At 40.3% G+C, this 15,119-nt stretch overlaps 3 protein-coding genes across 6 annotated transcripts in view; 2 read left to right on the forward strand and 1 right to left on the reverse strand.

Moving 5' to 3' along the window:
• Window positions 1-15,119, reverse strand: part of LRBA (LPS responsive beige-like anchor protein) — a 793,918-nt gene that overhangs the window by 332,757 nt on the left and 446,042 nt on the right. For all 4 annotated transcript variants that reach the window (XM_032148169.2, XM_032148179.2, XM_032148174.2 and 1 more), the window contains 2 exons: window positions 12,110-12,256; window positions 9,449-9,585 (listed from right to left, as the gene is read on the reverse strand). In XM_032148169.2, coding sequence (XP_032004060.1) covers window positions 9,449-9,585; window positions 12,110-12,256 — 284 coding nt within the window. The remainder of the gene's footprint in view (window positions 1-9,448; window positions 9,586-12,109; window positions 12,257-15,119) is intronic.
• Window positions 438-2,669, forward strand: LOC116464963 (uncharacterized). The gene is made up of 2 exons (XM_032148193.2): window positions 438-782; window positions 1,034-2,669. Exons 1-2 carry the CDS (start codon window positions 627-629, stop codon window positions 1,370-1,372), a joined length of 495 nt encoding a protein of 164 aa, XP_032004084.1. The 5' UTR covers window positions 438-626; the 3' UTR covers window positions 1,373-2,669.
• Window positions 3,574-6,116, forward strand: MAB21L2 (mab-21 like 2). Its single transcript, XM_032148187.2, has one exon. The coding sequence runs from the start codon at window positions 4,450-4,452 to the stop codon at window positions 5,527-5,529; it is 1,080 nt and encodes a 359-aa protein (XP_032004078.1). The 5' UTR covers window positions 3,574-4,449; the 3' UTR covers window positions 5,530-6,116.

Below are 15,119 nucleotides of genomic sequence, written 5' to 3' on the forward strand. Positions count from 1 at the left end.
CATTCACATTGCTATAAAACTAGTACAGTAATTACTACAACCTGACTCAATTTTTTGAAGAAACTGGGAAATTTTCAGACTAAAGTTTTAAACATCCACATATTTTAGTTTACAGTAACTAAAAACATGCCCACTTCAGTACTATCACCTACATTCTTTATGTTCCTAATGTAATGATGCAAGAAGTAAAGCCTAGACAAGTCTGAAGGTTATGGACTACCTGATATCCAAAACAAAAAATTCAAATCACACCCTGAATGTCCTCCTTCCCTTTTTAGGAATGTCCTGCAGCCAGCCCAGCACCACAGCTCTGGGCAGAAGCATGCTGATGTTGGCACTGCCTAAGCCAAACAAACAAGATGTTTAACAGTCAAATAAAATGTCCTGCAGCCTCCCTAATGAATTTGTCAAGGACCATCAGATTTCGCACCCCCTCCTTTGCCTCATTAACTCAAGTATGATGAGACGGATTATAACAAGAGAATACAGATGAATCGGTCTGAAGACTTGAAGTGGCTTTTAGCCTCTAGAGTTTCTTTCTCTCACTTGGTCTCCTTTAATAGAATATAGTATCTCCTGCAGAAGGAGCTGCCAGTTCGTTTTAATACACCATCAAGGAGCTGCTGATGGACTTCTATACTAACATACATAAAAGCAGAGGTGACAGGGGCTCTTCAATTACAGCCTCCTCGGATACCGTTTCCCCCTTCAATTATTCAACCAGAGGAAGAGAGGACCGCAAAGGCACAGCTGAAGCTGCTCTTAGAGCAGAGGCAGCCAGAGTGAGTTGGGGTGGAGGAGGGGGGAGAAAGAGAACCAGCAAGAGGGAGCATTATTTGCTGGAAGTGTTTAAGTTTATTGCTCGAATGATGTTTCTAATTAGTACCACGGCCATAAATTAAAGTCGCCTTTGTTTAACTGATTTATTATTTACTAGAGCATCTACCTAAGACAGGGTAAATTGGTAATGAATTGTTTTTAAATCAAAACATTTGTAACGTTTTAATCATCCTTCGGCCTCTATATGTAAAAGTGGAGAAGCGTGGGGGCAAGGATGAGAGAAAACTTAGCCGAGCTTGACAGAGCCGCGAGTGGTGGTGCAGCGAGGTGTCCGGCGAGTGGTGGCGCGAAGGTCCGCGCGACCTGGGCCGCCCCACCCGAGAGGAGAGGAGAAGGCGCCGGACTTGCGGCGCGGCGGCGGAGCCATGCGAACCAACTCCGCCACCCCCGAGGCTGTTTGCAAACACTCACTCTCGGGAGCGTCGCGGGCCGGGCCATTCGCGAACCAGACGCAACGACGAAGCGACCACCTCGAGAGTGGGGAGGGAAAGCTCCGCACCCTCTATCCCCGCCACCAGTCTCCGCCCAGTAACTGCCCTGGGAGAAGCAGCCACGGAGCCCCTCCCGGCCAGTCGCGCTCTCCCGGCAGCGCAGTGCCCTCCGGCCCAGGCAGTTCCCAGAGCGCCGGCGAGGCCTCCCCAGTTAGAGCCGGGCTCCCACACGCGCGAACCCCGAGGGCGCGAGGTCTCCTAGATCCTTAGGCGGCGAGGCGTTCCGGGACGCACGCGGCCTCCCGGGAGAAGGCTGGAGGTCAAGCCGCCCGAGTCTCTGCCACTCCAGATAAGTTAACTAAAGCTCTGGAGTCCGAGAGTCGCGAGGACACTTACTTCTGATTGTTCTTCCTAATCCCGGGAAGACAAACCCTAAGCAACAAATCCGAGATAGTTTTTTTTTTAAGCAAATATTCCTTAGAAAGGGACTTATGGCAACGAGAGAGGAAGGGTGACAAACTGCCTGTGGTCCGCACCAGGTATGTAAGAAAGAACCAAGAGGCTCAATTGTCTGATACCAAGTAGATGGAAAGAAATTAACTTCCCTATGCAATTCAATTCAGGTTCACCCGGCCGGACTTTAAGAGGGTAAGTCAAGCCCTCCCAAGGGGTTTTGAAAAAGCCGAACTACCAGGTTTCTAAAACGAAGTCTTCATCCAAATGGACTCATAGATTTTTATTTTTATCGCATAACCCAGGGCTGGAATATAACCTCCCAAATCAAACTAAAAATAATCACATTTACCTGAAATACGTTAAAAAGATTCAGAATCCACACATCTTAGGTTCATACATAAACCGTCAATATTAAGCAAATCAGAAACAATGTTCTAGCTTTTTTTTTTCACCCAAAAGTATCGAAAGGCTACAGTGGGTACAACTTGTTTAGGATAATACATATACTAAAAGCATATGCATGCCTTTCATTGAAATGCCTAGGGAGGAGTGAAGCCATCTGTGTAATCAATAACAGGCTAGTTATAGATTTTTGTGGCAGTGAAGTCTTTTAAAAGCAAGAGTCAATTATGAAAATAAAATCATTTTACAAATGAAACTCTGTACCTGTACCCCCTAAGAATACAATCACAATTAGTTTTACAACAGTAACATTTTAAGAAAACTTTAGGTTTACATCATTTACTTCCCTTGTTTTTCATTACGTTTGAAACAATTTTAGTAGCTTATTTTAAAAGTATATCCTACTAAGTTCTACGACATATAAATTTGCACATTTCTCACAACTTAGATATTTTCTCTCTCGTAACTAGTTAATTCTTGTAACGATAAAATAATGGTATTAAATACATGTGAATCTTAAATTATGAAATAATTATCAAACAAGGTGCTTGGACTAGTTTTTGCCCTGCCCTGTTTTTTAAACAGCATATCGAAATTACTAAAAAGAGATTTATAAACCCTCACCTTATATCCACTCCAACCCCCACTGGTGCACATATACAGCAATTGCTCTGATTCTTGGCAACAATGGGAGGGGAGAGGAAGAGAAAGGAGGAAGACTTTAAAGGAGGAAAAAACCTGGAAAAATTAGGTCCTTTCCCAGATTCCCCTTTCTCTTCCCATTTGCCTTCAAGCCAAAGTAATTTTGTTACAGTTTGCACCTTCTGCTACACAATGTTGATAGAATCATTAAAAAAAAAAGTGAACCTTTCTGAACCACTGCTACTCTCCCTCGCGTTATTCCAGCCATCTCCAGGAGAGTCCCTTCTATATAAACTCTTTTTCTTCTTTGCTACTGATAAGAGAGGAGGATAAAGAGGAAGGGCTGTAAAATGTATGCAAGCATTTGACTTCCATTATCTCTCCTATTTTCTTACTTCTCTCTTTACCCTCTTTCTTTATCAAGTGCAGTGGTGGCTGCTACCGTTCGCCAAGCGTGCCTGTCTTCTCTCTCGGATTGGCTAAAGCACTGACAGCTCGGATAGCGATTGTAGGAACTGAAGCTCCACCCCCTCATGATGGCCCTGGGACCATTCATAAACTAAATAACTCCAGGAAACAGCGAGGGAGAGAGAGAAAGAAAGAGAGAGAGACAGAGAGAGAGAGAGAGGAAAGAAGAGACAGCGAGCACGAGGAAGGGGGGAGGGGGGGAGAAGCAGGGGGAGAGCGGGGCGAGAAAGAGGTCAGAGGGGAGAGGAGGGGGAGAGACGACTCAGAAAGTGGAATCTGTACAAGCAACCTAGAGAAGGAGAAGGAAAACCCTGAATCGTTATAACTACACCCCAGATGCAACGCAAGCAACGACTTCGTCACACTAAAACGGATTTTGTGAGGGCCAAAAGTATAAATTACGAAGCAGAAATGATTATCAAACAACTTCCAGCGGTTTGCACCTAAAGAAATACAAGAAGAACCCACTACAAACAAACAAACCCAGTCCAAACAACGCCTCCAGTAGGAAAAGAGGAAAACTGCGACAACACGACCCCCCGAGAAGAGACGAGACGAACACGCTGAGACTGCGGGGCGTCAGCAAACCTCCAAGTGCAAGGCGGACTGAGTTGTACTTCGCAGCTCTCTGGACATTAATTACCTCCTGCACCATCCATTTGGGGGAGGGTGAGGAAGAAGGCACTCACCTACACTGAGCGAAGAAGTCCTATCAGCGTGGAAGAGAAGTTTAAGAATGAACCACTGAATGTTTCGCTTTTATTTTTAAATTTACTTTGGCACTTAAAAAACCTCATTTCAAGATTTCTGGGCAATCTCGGCTGCAGACATCTAAGCCTAACCTTTTGGTATCCTGAGTTTTTTCTCTCTCCTCCTTCCTCACCCCCGCCCCGCTTCTCTCGCACACGGTCATCTTTACATATCAAGAGAAAGCAAAAAGGTTCCAAGAGGTACTTTTCTTTTTAGAAAATCACCTTTTCTCCCCTAATTCTTCTGCAGAAGAAAAGAGGTTTCGAAAGAGAGAAAAGGAAAAAACAAGCCGGCTACGGTATCAGCCGGTCAGCCCAGGTGGAAAACGAGAGTGAAAGTAGGGCTTAACCCGGAGCGCACCGCCTCTTTCGAAAGCCGCCGGGCCACCACCAGTGCGTGAGCCTTGGATCCCTCAACGTATTGCGAGACGCCGGTGTATAGCCCGGACCTGTGCCCCAACATGATCGCCGCTCAGGCCAAGCTGGTTTACCAGCTCAATAAATACTACACTGAGCGCTGTCAGGCGCGCAAGGCGGCCATCGCCAAAACCATCCGAGAGGTCTGTAAGGTGGTCTCGGACGTGCTCAAGGAAGTGGAGGTGCAGGAGCCTCGCTTCATCAGCTCCTTGAGCGAGATCGATGCCCGCTACGAGGGGCTTGAGGTCATTTCGCCCACCGAATTTGAGGTGGTGCTCTACCTAAACCAGATGGGCGTCTTCAACTTCGTGGACGACGGCTCGCTGCCCGGCTGCGCAGTGCTCAAACTGAGCGATGGGCGGAAGCGGAGCATGTCTCTCTGGGTCGAGTTCATCACGGCGTCGGGCTATCTCTCAGCGCGTAAGATCCGCTCGCGTTTCCAGACGCTGGTGGCCCAGGCGGTGGACAAGTGCAGCTATCGGGATGTGGTCAAGATGATCGCGGACACCAGCGAGGTCAAGTTGCGCATCAGGGAGCGCTATGTGGTGCAAATCACTCCGGCGTTCAAGTGCACTGGGATCTGGCCTCGAAGCGCGGCACAGTGGCCTATGCCCCACATCCCCTGGCCCGGCCCCAATCGGGTGGCCGAGGTCAAGGCCGAAGGGTTCAACTTGCTCTCGAAGGAGTGCTACTCACTGACCGGCAAGCAGAGCTCGGCAGAGAGCGACGCCTGGGTGCTACAGTTCGGGGAGGCCGAGAACCGCCTGCTGATGGGCGGCTGCCGAAACAAGTGCCTCTCAGTGCTGAAGACTCTGCGGGACCGCCACCTGGAGCTACCTGGGCAGCCGCTCAACAACTACCACATGAAGACGCTGCTGCTGTACGAGTGCGAGAAACACCCACGAGAAACGGACTGGGACGAGTCGTGCCTGGGCGACCGGCTCAACGGCATCCTGCTGCAGCTCATCTCCTGCCTGCAGTGCCGCCGCTGCCCTCACTACTTTCTGCCCAACCTCGACCTCTTTCAGGGCAAGCCCCATTCGGCCCTGGAGAGCGCTGCCAAGCAGACCTGGAGGTTGGCCAGGGAAATTCTCACCAATCCCAAAAGCCTGGACAAACTATAGGGTGCTGGGGACTGCTTGAAAAGCGACACAAACGGGCGTGCTCTCTCAGACACACAACACACAACTCAGCGATAAACAGCAGAAACTCTGGACACAAACTTTTATGTAAGTCACCTGAAATAGGAATCCGGCAGAAGACCTTCGTTAATTAAGAAGCAAACAAAAAGAGAGCAACCCAACCAAAACAAATCACATTCTTGCACAAAAGTGATCGTTTTCTTCCAAACAATGTGAATTTAAAAGGTCACACAAAAGAAGCAATCGGGCTCTGCCACCACAAAATGAAACCCAAGGTACATTTTCAAATCAATGTATAGTAGTTTCCCCCTTTTCCTTCTTTCCCCCTATCCTTTTTCTCTCCACCCCATCCCCCTCTCTCATTTCGTTTTGCTTTTGGTTGCCTGAATGTTGTCACCAAGTGAAAAAATTATTTAACTATATGTAAAATTTCTCTTTTAAAAAAAGTTTTACTGATGTTAAACGTTCTCAGTGCCAATGTCAGACTGTGCCCCTCCCTCTCCTGCCTCTACCCTCACCCGGAGCTGTCTTGTTGAAAACAGTAATAAAAACATTACTTTACATTGTAATTGACTGTGGATTGTTCTTAAGTGAAGGCAGGTGAGATCACAGTTTATAATTTCCAATGTAAAGATGTGACTTGAGGAATCAAATGCAAGAAGCTTCCACTGGAACTGATTTGCAAAATTTAAAATACAGTACTTTTGTAGAATTGACTGTATAAGTTCCCACACAAATCCTTAGAAAATAGAAAACACTAATTTTACTCAACTATAATATATATTTGTTCTGTAGATGTTAAGATTAAAGGTAACATCTACTTACTTCACACTTGGGAAAAAAGTATGAAAGAAAAGATTTTGATCCTAATTTTTAAAGTAGAAAAAACTTTTTCATATTAAAAATTAAGAGGTGTGCTTTCTTATGCCATAATTTCAAAAAATCCAATCTGAATCCGATATACAAAGGAAATATTTATGGATTTTTCTGAATAGTTAACAAAGTCCGTTGATACTTTTCCTTCAACCGTTTGTCCTCTTCAAGCTTTGAGTAATAAAAATTTAACAATTAAATAAACCACAACAAAAAATACAATGGTTATAGCAATAATTCTCTCCCCAAGCATATGGTGATATGAACCATTCAGATTTATAAATTACTTCCATTTTAAAATGGCTTAGTTGTAAATTCCATAATTATGATTATTTTAATCAAATTTCAAGAATTATTCTGAAACTGCTTATACGCAATTCAAACAAAAAAAGTTTTCATACCATTTTTATAACCAAAGAAAAATTATTATTCCAGGATTTAGAAATAGGAAAAGAACCTTCCTCCTCTTTCTGTTTTTCTAAGGTAACAAACCAATATACTCATTTCAATGTTTCAGCTTTAACAAAGGTTTCTTTTTAATGCAAGGGAATAACTGATTAGAAAATAAAATAGTCAAACAGAAAGTATCCCAAAGGAATTGGTTTGTCTTGTTTAAGTTGAAGGTAACTATATACTCTATTCGCTATGCTAATGGTGAGACACAGGTACAGAATATATGTCAGATGTTACCCTTTAATATCTAACATTTATTCTTTGTATTAGCCCAGTTTTTAATTTATTGAGAAAATGCACAAATGAGAGGTGTGGAGAAAAATGTTTTTAAAGGCAATTTTAAAGATCAGAGGAAGAAGTTTGAGAGGGGGAAGGGCTGTATGGAGGGATGAGCAGCAGGATAGCAGAATAGATGAAAAACAAGAAAGCCACTCAGGGGTCTGAAGCCTAGTTCACTTGACAAACAGGCTTAAGTTGTGTAAGATTCCTTGGTAAAAACAGTCCTGTGTTAAAAATATAAACTTTGATCCTATCAGTTCTGAAATCATCTCCACTCTTTCAACTCAACCTCTATTATATTCTAGTCGCTCTTCCTGTATTCCTCAGAGTAACATTAAGTGGCTCAAACACACAAATTCTTTTAAATTATAAAAACCAATTTATTCTCTGGGGAAAGTGTTCTGAATTTTAAAAACATTTTCAAACAAACAGTAGGTGCTTACATTTGCACAAAATGATTTAAAGGAATAGTGTTTAGTTTCAAAGATAAAAATATCTGTAAGTGACCATTTTTCTCACTCACAGAAGTATTTACAGCAGTAGACATACATCTCCCTCCAAATATTCCAGAAAAAAAGTTTTTAAGTCTTGACAAAAAGAAACAAAAATATCCCCAATTCAGCATATTTTCTTCTTTCTTATTTATTTTAATGCAGGTATCAGTTAAAAAGGAAAAACACTGCAGGAACATAAATGTCCTCATTTACAGAACACCTTAAAGCATTAACATCTATATAAAATTAAAACTTCTCCAAGTAGCTGACTGAAAAATTGTTTTTAATATAAATTGGCAGGAGATTTAACTTCCGGAATATAAGGAAGGTTGCAGTGATACAGACCATTTCTTCATTGGGCCAAAAGATCTCCATATTTCACAAGCAACAAGAAAAAAATAATTTAATGATGCTGTACAGAATCAGATCAGAGAGAGACAAAACTTGTAACTTCTCTAAAAGGAGCAAATAACTTCAGATTGGCAGAGATTCTAATTTTCAGAACAATTCATTAGACATCTTTAAATTAAATCAAATTTTAGGCTTTGCTCTATATGTGTTTAAAAGCATGATAGACTATCTTGAATTAAATCCCAGTCTTTCTTACATTCAGAAGTTACCAGAAATCGGAGAGTTCAATTTTGGTAACCTTCCTTTCCTAAAGAAACTAATGCATTTTCAGACATTTCAGTCATGGGACAAAGTAGAAAAAATTTTTAATTGATAGAATTTCAGAATTAACAAGTTTTCTCTACATTGGATTAGTTAACTTATCAAGCTCAAAACAATCAGTTTCATACAATCTACCAAGTCCTGTCTTAATAAAGGCAGCAATATTGAAACAAAGTGCTGGAAATATGCATAAGACAAGATATGATTTGTTCGTATAGTTTTAAATAAAATTATAATATTTTCATCAAGAGCTACTTTGAAATACTTCTAAATCATTCAGATTTAATAATTCACATGATTACAAAATCAAAGAACCTTTTACCAATAAACTCAAAATATGCATATGTATACACATGTACACACACATATGCTATCAGCCTGCAAAATAAATTATTCCACTTTTTAAGCCACCTTTTTCTACAGGTTGCTTATTTTGCCCATTTTTAAAAGAAACTGTTTCCTCTCAGAGCAAATTATACCATTCTTTTTCTTGAAATAAACCTAATTTTGGTTTTTATGACTGTGCTACAAATGTTTCTTAGTAAAAACAAAGTTGCCAGGGTCTGAAAAGTAATGAGAAATACATTTTAAAGGGGAAATTACATTTTCATTTAAGAATAGAAAATTATGCAGTGCCTTGTAAAATCTACTATAGGTAATGGGAAACAGAGGTATCTCACACACACAAAACATGCTTCCATGCACGACAGAGTAGTAAGTCATGGGGACAAAGCAAGGAGAGTGATTTATTGGCATCATATCCAGAAAACATAAAGGCTAAACAAAATAATTCCACTCTCAATCTCACTGAATTTTGTATCTTAATTCACCCTTGACCCTTTGAGGCAAAATATATTTATAGACAATGTTCTCTGAGGTTCCTTCCCCTGCTCACAAAGAGCTAATGATAAATGCCATTAAGTAGAATTTGTTTTTGAATCTAAATGAACTTCAATAATCTAACTAACTGGTAGGGAATCATAAACTAAAGAAGATAATGACATTGCATATAAGCCAAGGCAATTTAGAAGAAATTCAAACTAAGCCTGTCAGATTTGCCAATCCCAATCCTATCCAACAGCACCCACCATCCCATCATAAGAAAAAATGAAACCCCCTCATCTTCTCACCTTGGGGTCGATTTTTTTGAAGTTAGGATCCTCTTCATCCACCTCAAAATAGAGTTCGGAGGAGGTGACAGAAAGAGTGCCCTTTACTACAACAGAGGGGGCCACAAGCTGAGCTGGTGTGCTCAGGCTAACAGGACCTGCCAAAAGGAAAAGACAAACCACACAAGTTGGAATGACATTTTTCAAAAAATCAAATTCGACCAGAAATTGTATTTAATCTTTTCATTCTCACGTCTAGTACTGAACTGCCTGCCAACTACTTCTACAGTTAAATATTCTGTCCACCCCAAATCTTCCTCTGAAAATGCAAAGTCAGGATTCTCATACTACAAGATCTATAACAGGCGGTTAATGATAAAAGTAAACTAGGATGCAATTATTTTACAGGGAGTCTGCAAAGCTTTGGTCTAATCTCTAGGTAAGAAGTGGCTCTGCCTAAATAAGTTCATCCACATTCCATTTAGAAAACAGGCCTCAGGCTATCTAACAACAGGAACAACAACCAGGAGCAAAGAAGCCTCAATAGGCTTCCAAGGCCAGGAGTTAGCTTACAGTACGGTAGAGGCATGACTACAAAAAGATCACTAGCTTATTAATGAAGTGGGAAATGTTAAACCATATTTTCTGATAGAGATTTTATGCCAGCTTGACACAAAACCTCTTCCATAACAACTTTACCCCATCAATGACTGGTAAAAATACTTCTTTTCTAAGCCTTCCTTTCCACTGTTAAGTATTGTTCAATGCTTCCAAATCTAATATTAGTGTAGTTCAGGGACTCTGGGAGTAAACAGCTGGAGGGTGGGTTTCCAAGTGAATGAATTTTTATTGGAATAATCAAATCTCCACAGGGCTTATCAAAGAGACAAATCAGACTGCTACTGAAAACAATAGATTCACTACAGATAGAACAGCATAATGTATATTAGAGCTAAATATAAAATATGAACTAAAAATGTTACGTGTGTGTGTGTGTGTATATATATATATACACACACACACACACACACACACACATAGAGAGAGATCGACATAGAAAGAATTTGAAATTCCATTGTCAATTCCTCACGGTATAAATCCTATAGGGGAAGAAAACAGCATAAGAGAAGATTGGCACTTATAGTTCTGAATTAATATAGTGCCTATAAACAAGGTGGGCCTATTCAGGTAATCAATGGGTGAATAAGTGTTTCAAAATTCAGATGAATTGACATTTCCATCGATTGTTAGAAGGGTGATAGTGCTTAATCTCACATCAATCTTAATGTGTGCCAGTAGGACAATAGAAGGGATGCTCTGCGGAGATCAGAGCAGGTTTTGCCCTCTATTCCCAATGTACAAATACATTGTGTTTGCAGATGGGCAGCGGATAGCTGCAGAACAGCCATGATTTCCCAAAGCTCATCCTTATAAATGGATGAAATAAGAAGCTATGTGTTCTTTTGCTGTCTCCTTTTGCCCTCTGTACATTAGCATGTAATACTGAGAAGAAATAACATTTTTTCAATCACTCCCAGACATTCAATTACAGGGTAAGCAGACAGCTGCAGGAGCTAGGGCAGCCTAGGTCCTACAGAAGACCCCTGACAATTTCCACTTCATTTCTAACCCACACCACTTTATTAGTGTGGATTACTTCTTAATCCTATTGCCATTGTCAAGATTATATAATTAAACTCCCCTTTCACCTCTATTACTGTATGAATGTATTACTAGTAGCAAGAATAGAAGCAAAATAAAGGAAGAAATGGGTAAATGGATGTGAAGGAAAAGACTACAGAATAGCAGTATCTACCTTACTCTCCACTCCTACCAATTAATTTTATTTTACTTTATAGACAGGTTTACAGTTATCAGAGAAGATACCATCTTCTCCTTTTGCTCTTCATTACCAAGTGGCATAGTAGCACAGGTTGCAGATATGTCACCAAAAGCAAGATTTTTAATGCCTTTTCTCTTAAAATTGTCAAAATGGAAAACTATGTAATTTTCACCTATTGAAATTATAGAACCTTTCAGACTTTCTTCCTTGAGGGACAGAGCCACAGGTATTAAAGTAAAAAAGCCATTTAATGAATGACTAAAATTTCCGGCTAAACAAGAGAATTTTTCCCATAAGGGATGTAAAACTGAGAATCTGCAGAGTGCAAATCAAAATTCCTACATCAGGCAAAATACGTGAATGTTGTGAAAAGCCATGGCATTCTCAGAATTGATTTGAGAGAGTTACATGCATATACAGCATATTCACTAAGACCTGTATATCAAAGCAAATAGCTTCTCTCCCTCCAAGCTTTATTTACCAAAAAAAAAAAAAAAAAAACTGGCAGAATTTTACTTACAGTCCTACTTTACAGAGATTTGGTAACTCCTATGGGATGGGTGAAGCAATTTTGTTCTTTTGTTGCTGCTTTTAAACTTTTTTCTTTTTCAGTGAAAATTATTGATAAAAGAAAAAAATGAGGAGAGTAAGAAGACTGAATAGAATAGAAAAATAAAGGAGAAACGGTAGAAGATAAGGGGGGAAGTGTTTGAAATAACCAATTAATGTAATTGTGGGTATAAGCTTGGTAGTCCTAGTGGTCACAGCTGAAAAAGTAAGTAATTAGATGCTTATTGTCCCAGAGGTAGCTGAAATATCTGCACAACCACCAAATTTACCGGCCAGATTCTCTAAATCTTTCTCATCCACGGATGACAGAGTATCATCATCGCCTTCCAGGAGGATCTCGTTTTCTGAGTTCTGATTTCCTAAAGCCTGACTCTTGATGGACTGTTTTCCTTTAGCAAGGATATCTTCATCTGTGGCTGAAATGAAAAGGAAACAAAGCTGTCCATCAGCTCTGGGAAGAGCACTTCGGCAGAGGGGTAAGGGCTTAGGTAAGGGTAGGTGGCCAAAGATGGTCAATCTTTTATACACAGAGTCAGCTACAGTGGAGAAAGTGATTGGGATGGCACACACGCCTGATCTGACAAACTCGATCCCCCAACCTAGTCTAATGTTACCCTAAACAAGCACCCTAATCCCATTAAATCTGACCCCTGCACTGCTCACCAAACCATTTATTTACTTATAGTTAGGGTAGGAGTGGTTCAAAAGCAGTACTTTTTTTGAAAATTCATTAATAGGAACAATCAAAACCCGGTTTTGGAAGCAGTATTTAACAGCAAAAAAATAAGGACTGATTCATTCCTCCAAATAATGTTATACTGACAAACATTTTGGAATGGTTGAGGAGTGGCTGTGGAGGAGAATCCAGAATTAAAAAGGGTTAAAGCTAAGAGACATCCACAAGCCAGTGAGGATTTAGGCCCAGATACTGAAGCCATATCTGACACTTATAAGACTACAGCAGCTCCTCAAAGCTGCAATCCCTTCTTTATCTACCCTCCCTCCTTCCTTCCTTCCTTCACATTACCCTCTTCCACATGTTCACACATACACTCACTCCTCCGCCCTTTCGTCCCTTATACAAATACCCAGGAGCAAGGCGGTGTGGAAACTAAGTGGAAGCTCAAACACTACCTCCCCTGCATGTTTAAACTAAAGGGCTAAGGCACCCCGGGGGCAAACATAACAGAAAGCCTGGGATGAGAGGCATATGGGCAAGAGGCCTCATGCGGCCTGAACTGGAGCAGCCTGTGGAGAGCAGCAGTACCAGACTCAGGCACTATGACAAGGCAGCAACTGCAGGCGGATGGAGGAAAAGAGAACACCACATCTAGGGAGGGAAGAAACAGCCCTGCAGAGCACCTACACTCAACAATGGGATCCGAAAGGAGAGCAAAGACACAACTGAAAGTGGAAAACCCTGAAATTCAAAACTCTGATTCAAAACCCACATCCTTCCAGGGCGCCTCCTGTTGTTTTAAGCAGCTTTCTCCTTACGACAAGCAGGAAGGCAGATGCTAACTTCTGAATTGTGATTTGTAAAACTTCATATGTGTATCTTTTCCTTATTTTTTTTGAATGGTGTCATATAAGGGAAAGTTAAGAATCTTCACCTGACCCTCCTGGCTTCCAGCTAGATAAATCCCAGAGGTAAAGCACCTGATCTACCCAGGCTGCAGCTTTTGATATGGAAATCAGATGGCTAGGGTTTTGTTTTTTTTTTTGCTCCACTGCAGCTTCTGCCTAGGCATAAGGCCCAAACCCCAGAAAGGATAAAGCAGTCAATTTGCAGTAACACACCTAATATGTATATATATCTATATAATTTATTCTACATAGTTAACCTGCACATGTGTTACCTGATTTGGCAGATCAAAGGTTCTTAGGGTTTGATAAGTACGTTTACGGATGATGTTAAAGGTAAAAGTTTTTTTTCTCATATTTATTGCGAAGTCACCATGTATACCATTTATATACAATACTTATAGTGCTACTTAAACATAGGAGTTTTCTATTTAATAAGAAGTCATGGGAAGAAGCTTTCTATATCTACCTTTAAATACACTCTATGGGTAAATAAAATCTTTCATACAGGCTGCATTGTAAGCTACATACATATGACGGTCTGGGCATATGTTTGAAAAGATTACTTTAGTGGATCTAATTAAAGTGGCGTTATTTAATTTTTATTTAATTTTTTTGAGGCAGGATCCTGCTCTGTCACCCAGGCTGGAGTGCAAAGGCACAATAACAGCTTACTGCAGCCTCTAGGCTCAAGCAATCCTCCCAGCTCAGCCTCCCAAGTGGCTGGGACCACAGGTGCTTTCCACCATGCCCAGCTAATTTTTTAATTTAACTTTCTGTAGAGATGAGGTCTTCCCATGTTGCCCAGGCTGATCTCGAACTACTGGGCTCAAGCAATCCTACCACCTCAGCCTCTCAAAGTTGCTGGGATTACAGGCATGAGTCATCTCACCTGGCCTATTTTTTTTAAAGGCTAAAAAGAAATATACTTACAATTAACCAATAATTTTTAGAAAAACAGAACTACGTTCTAAAATCAAATATTTGAAATCTTATATTTCAAGTATTTATAGTTCCTTACTGTAAAATCAGAAACACTGCCCTGAGGCTAAACAAGATCTTTTGCAATTTGCTATCACATTATTAAAAATATATTGGCCACTGAGAAATGCAAATGAAGAACCATCTTCTAAATGTTTTTATAAAGTAAATTATAATAAATTATTATTTGCCAGTTAGATTTTAGTACAGAATCAGTATACCACATTCTTTTTATTTCTTGGATTTATAATTCCTTCTTCAAAGCAGAAATATTAATAATAAGGCTAATACTACATATCATTTTGCATAAGCCAGGGAGGTGTGTTAAAAATACTTTACATAGCTAATTCATTTAATTCTCATAAACCTTCTCCTTATTTCTAATTTTAAGATAAGAAAGCAGGCTCAGAGAGGTTACATAAATTGACCAAGTTAACATGCATTTGACAATTAGAGTCAGGATTTAAAAACAGGCAGCACGGTGCCAGAATCTGGGCTCTTAACCACGATGTCATATTAGCTCTTAGATGTAAGAAAAAGAAAGAAAACAAAACAACCACTGTTCAAATATGAATGTGTATATAATTAATTTTTTTTACTAATTCTTATGTTTTTCATAGTGCATTTTAAAAGGTTAAATCAGAATAATAATCAAGAACAAAAAATATTCATTTCCAAATCTAAAATTGATGAACATGCCAAACACATCAGAAA

The sequence above is a fragment of the Hylobates moloch genome, unplaced genomic scaffold (genome assembly GCF_009828535.3).
Source record: "Hylobates moloch isolate HMO894 unplaced genomic scaffold, HMol_V3 SCAFFOLD_3, whole genome shotgun sequence".
Lineage (NCBI taxonomy): Eukaryota > Metazoa > Chordata > Mammalia > Primates > Hylobatidae > Hylobates > Hylobates moloch.

Coding starts and splice junctions, on each gene's coding strand:
- LOC116464963 (XM_032148193.2), top strand. CDS start 627: ATGGACTTCTATACTAACATACATAAAAGCAGAGGTGACAGGGGCTCT. Junction 783..1,033: donor TTAGAGCAGAGGCAGCCAGA/GTGAGTTGGGGT, acceptor TATATGTAAAAG/TGGAGAAGCGTGGGGGCAAG.
- MAB21L2 (XM_032148187.2), top strand. CDS start 4,450: ATGATCGCCGCTCAGGCCAAGCTGGTTTACCAGCTCAATAAATACTAC.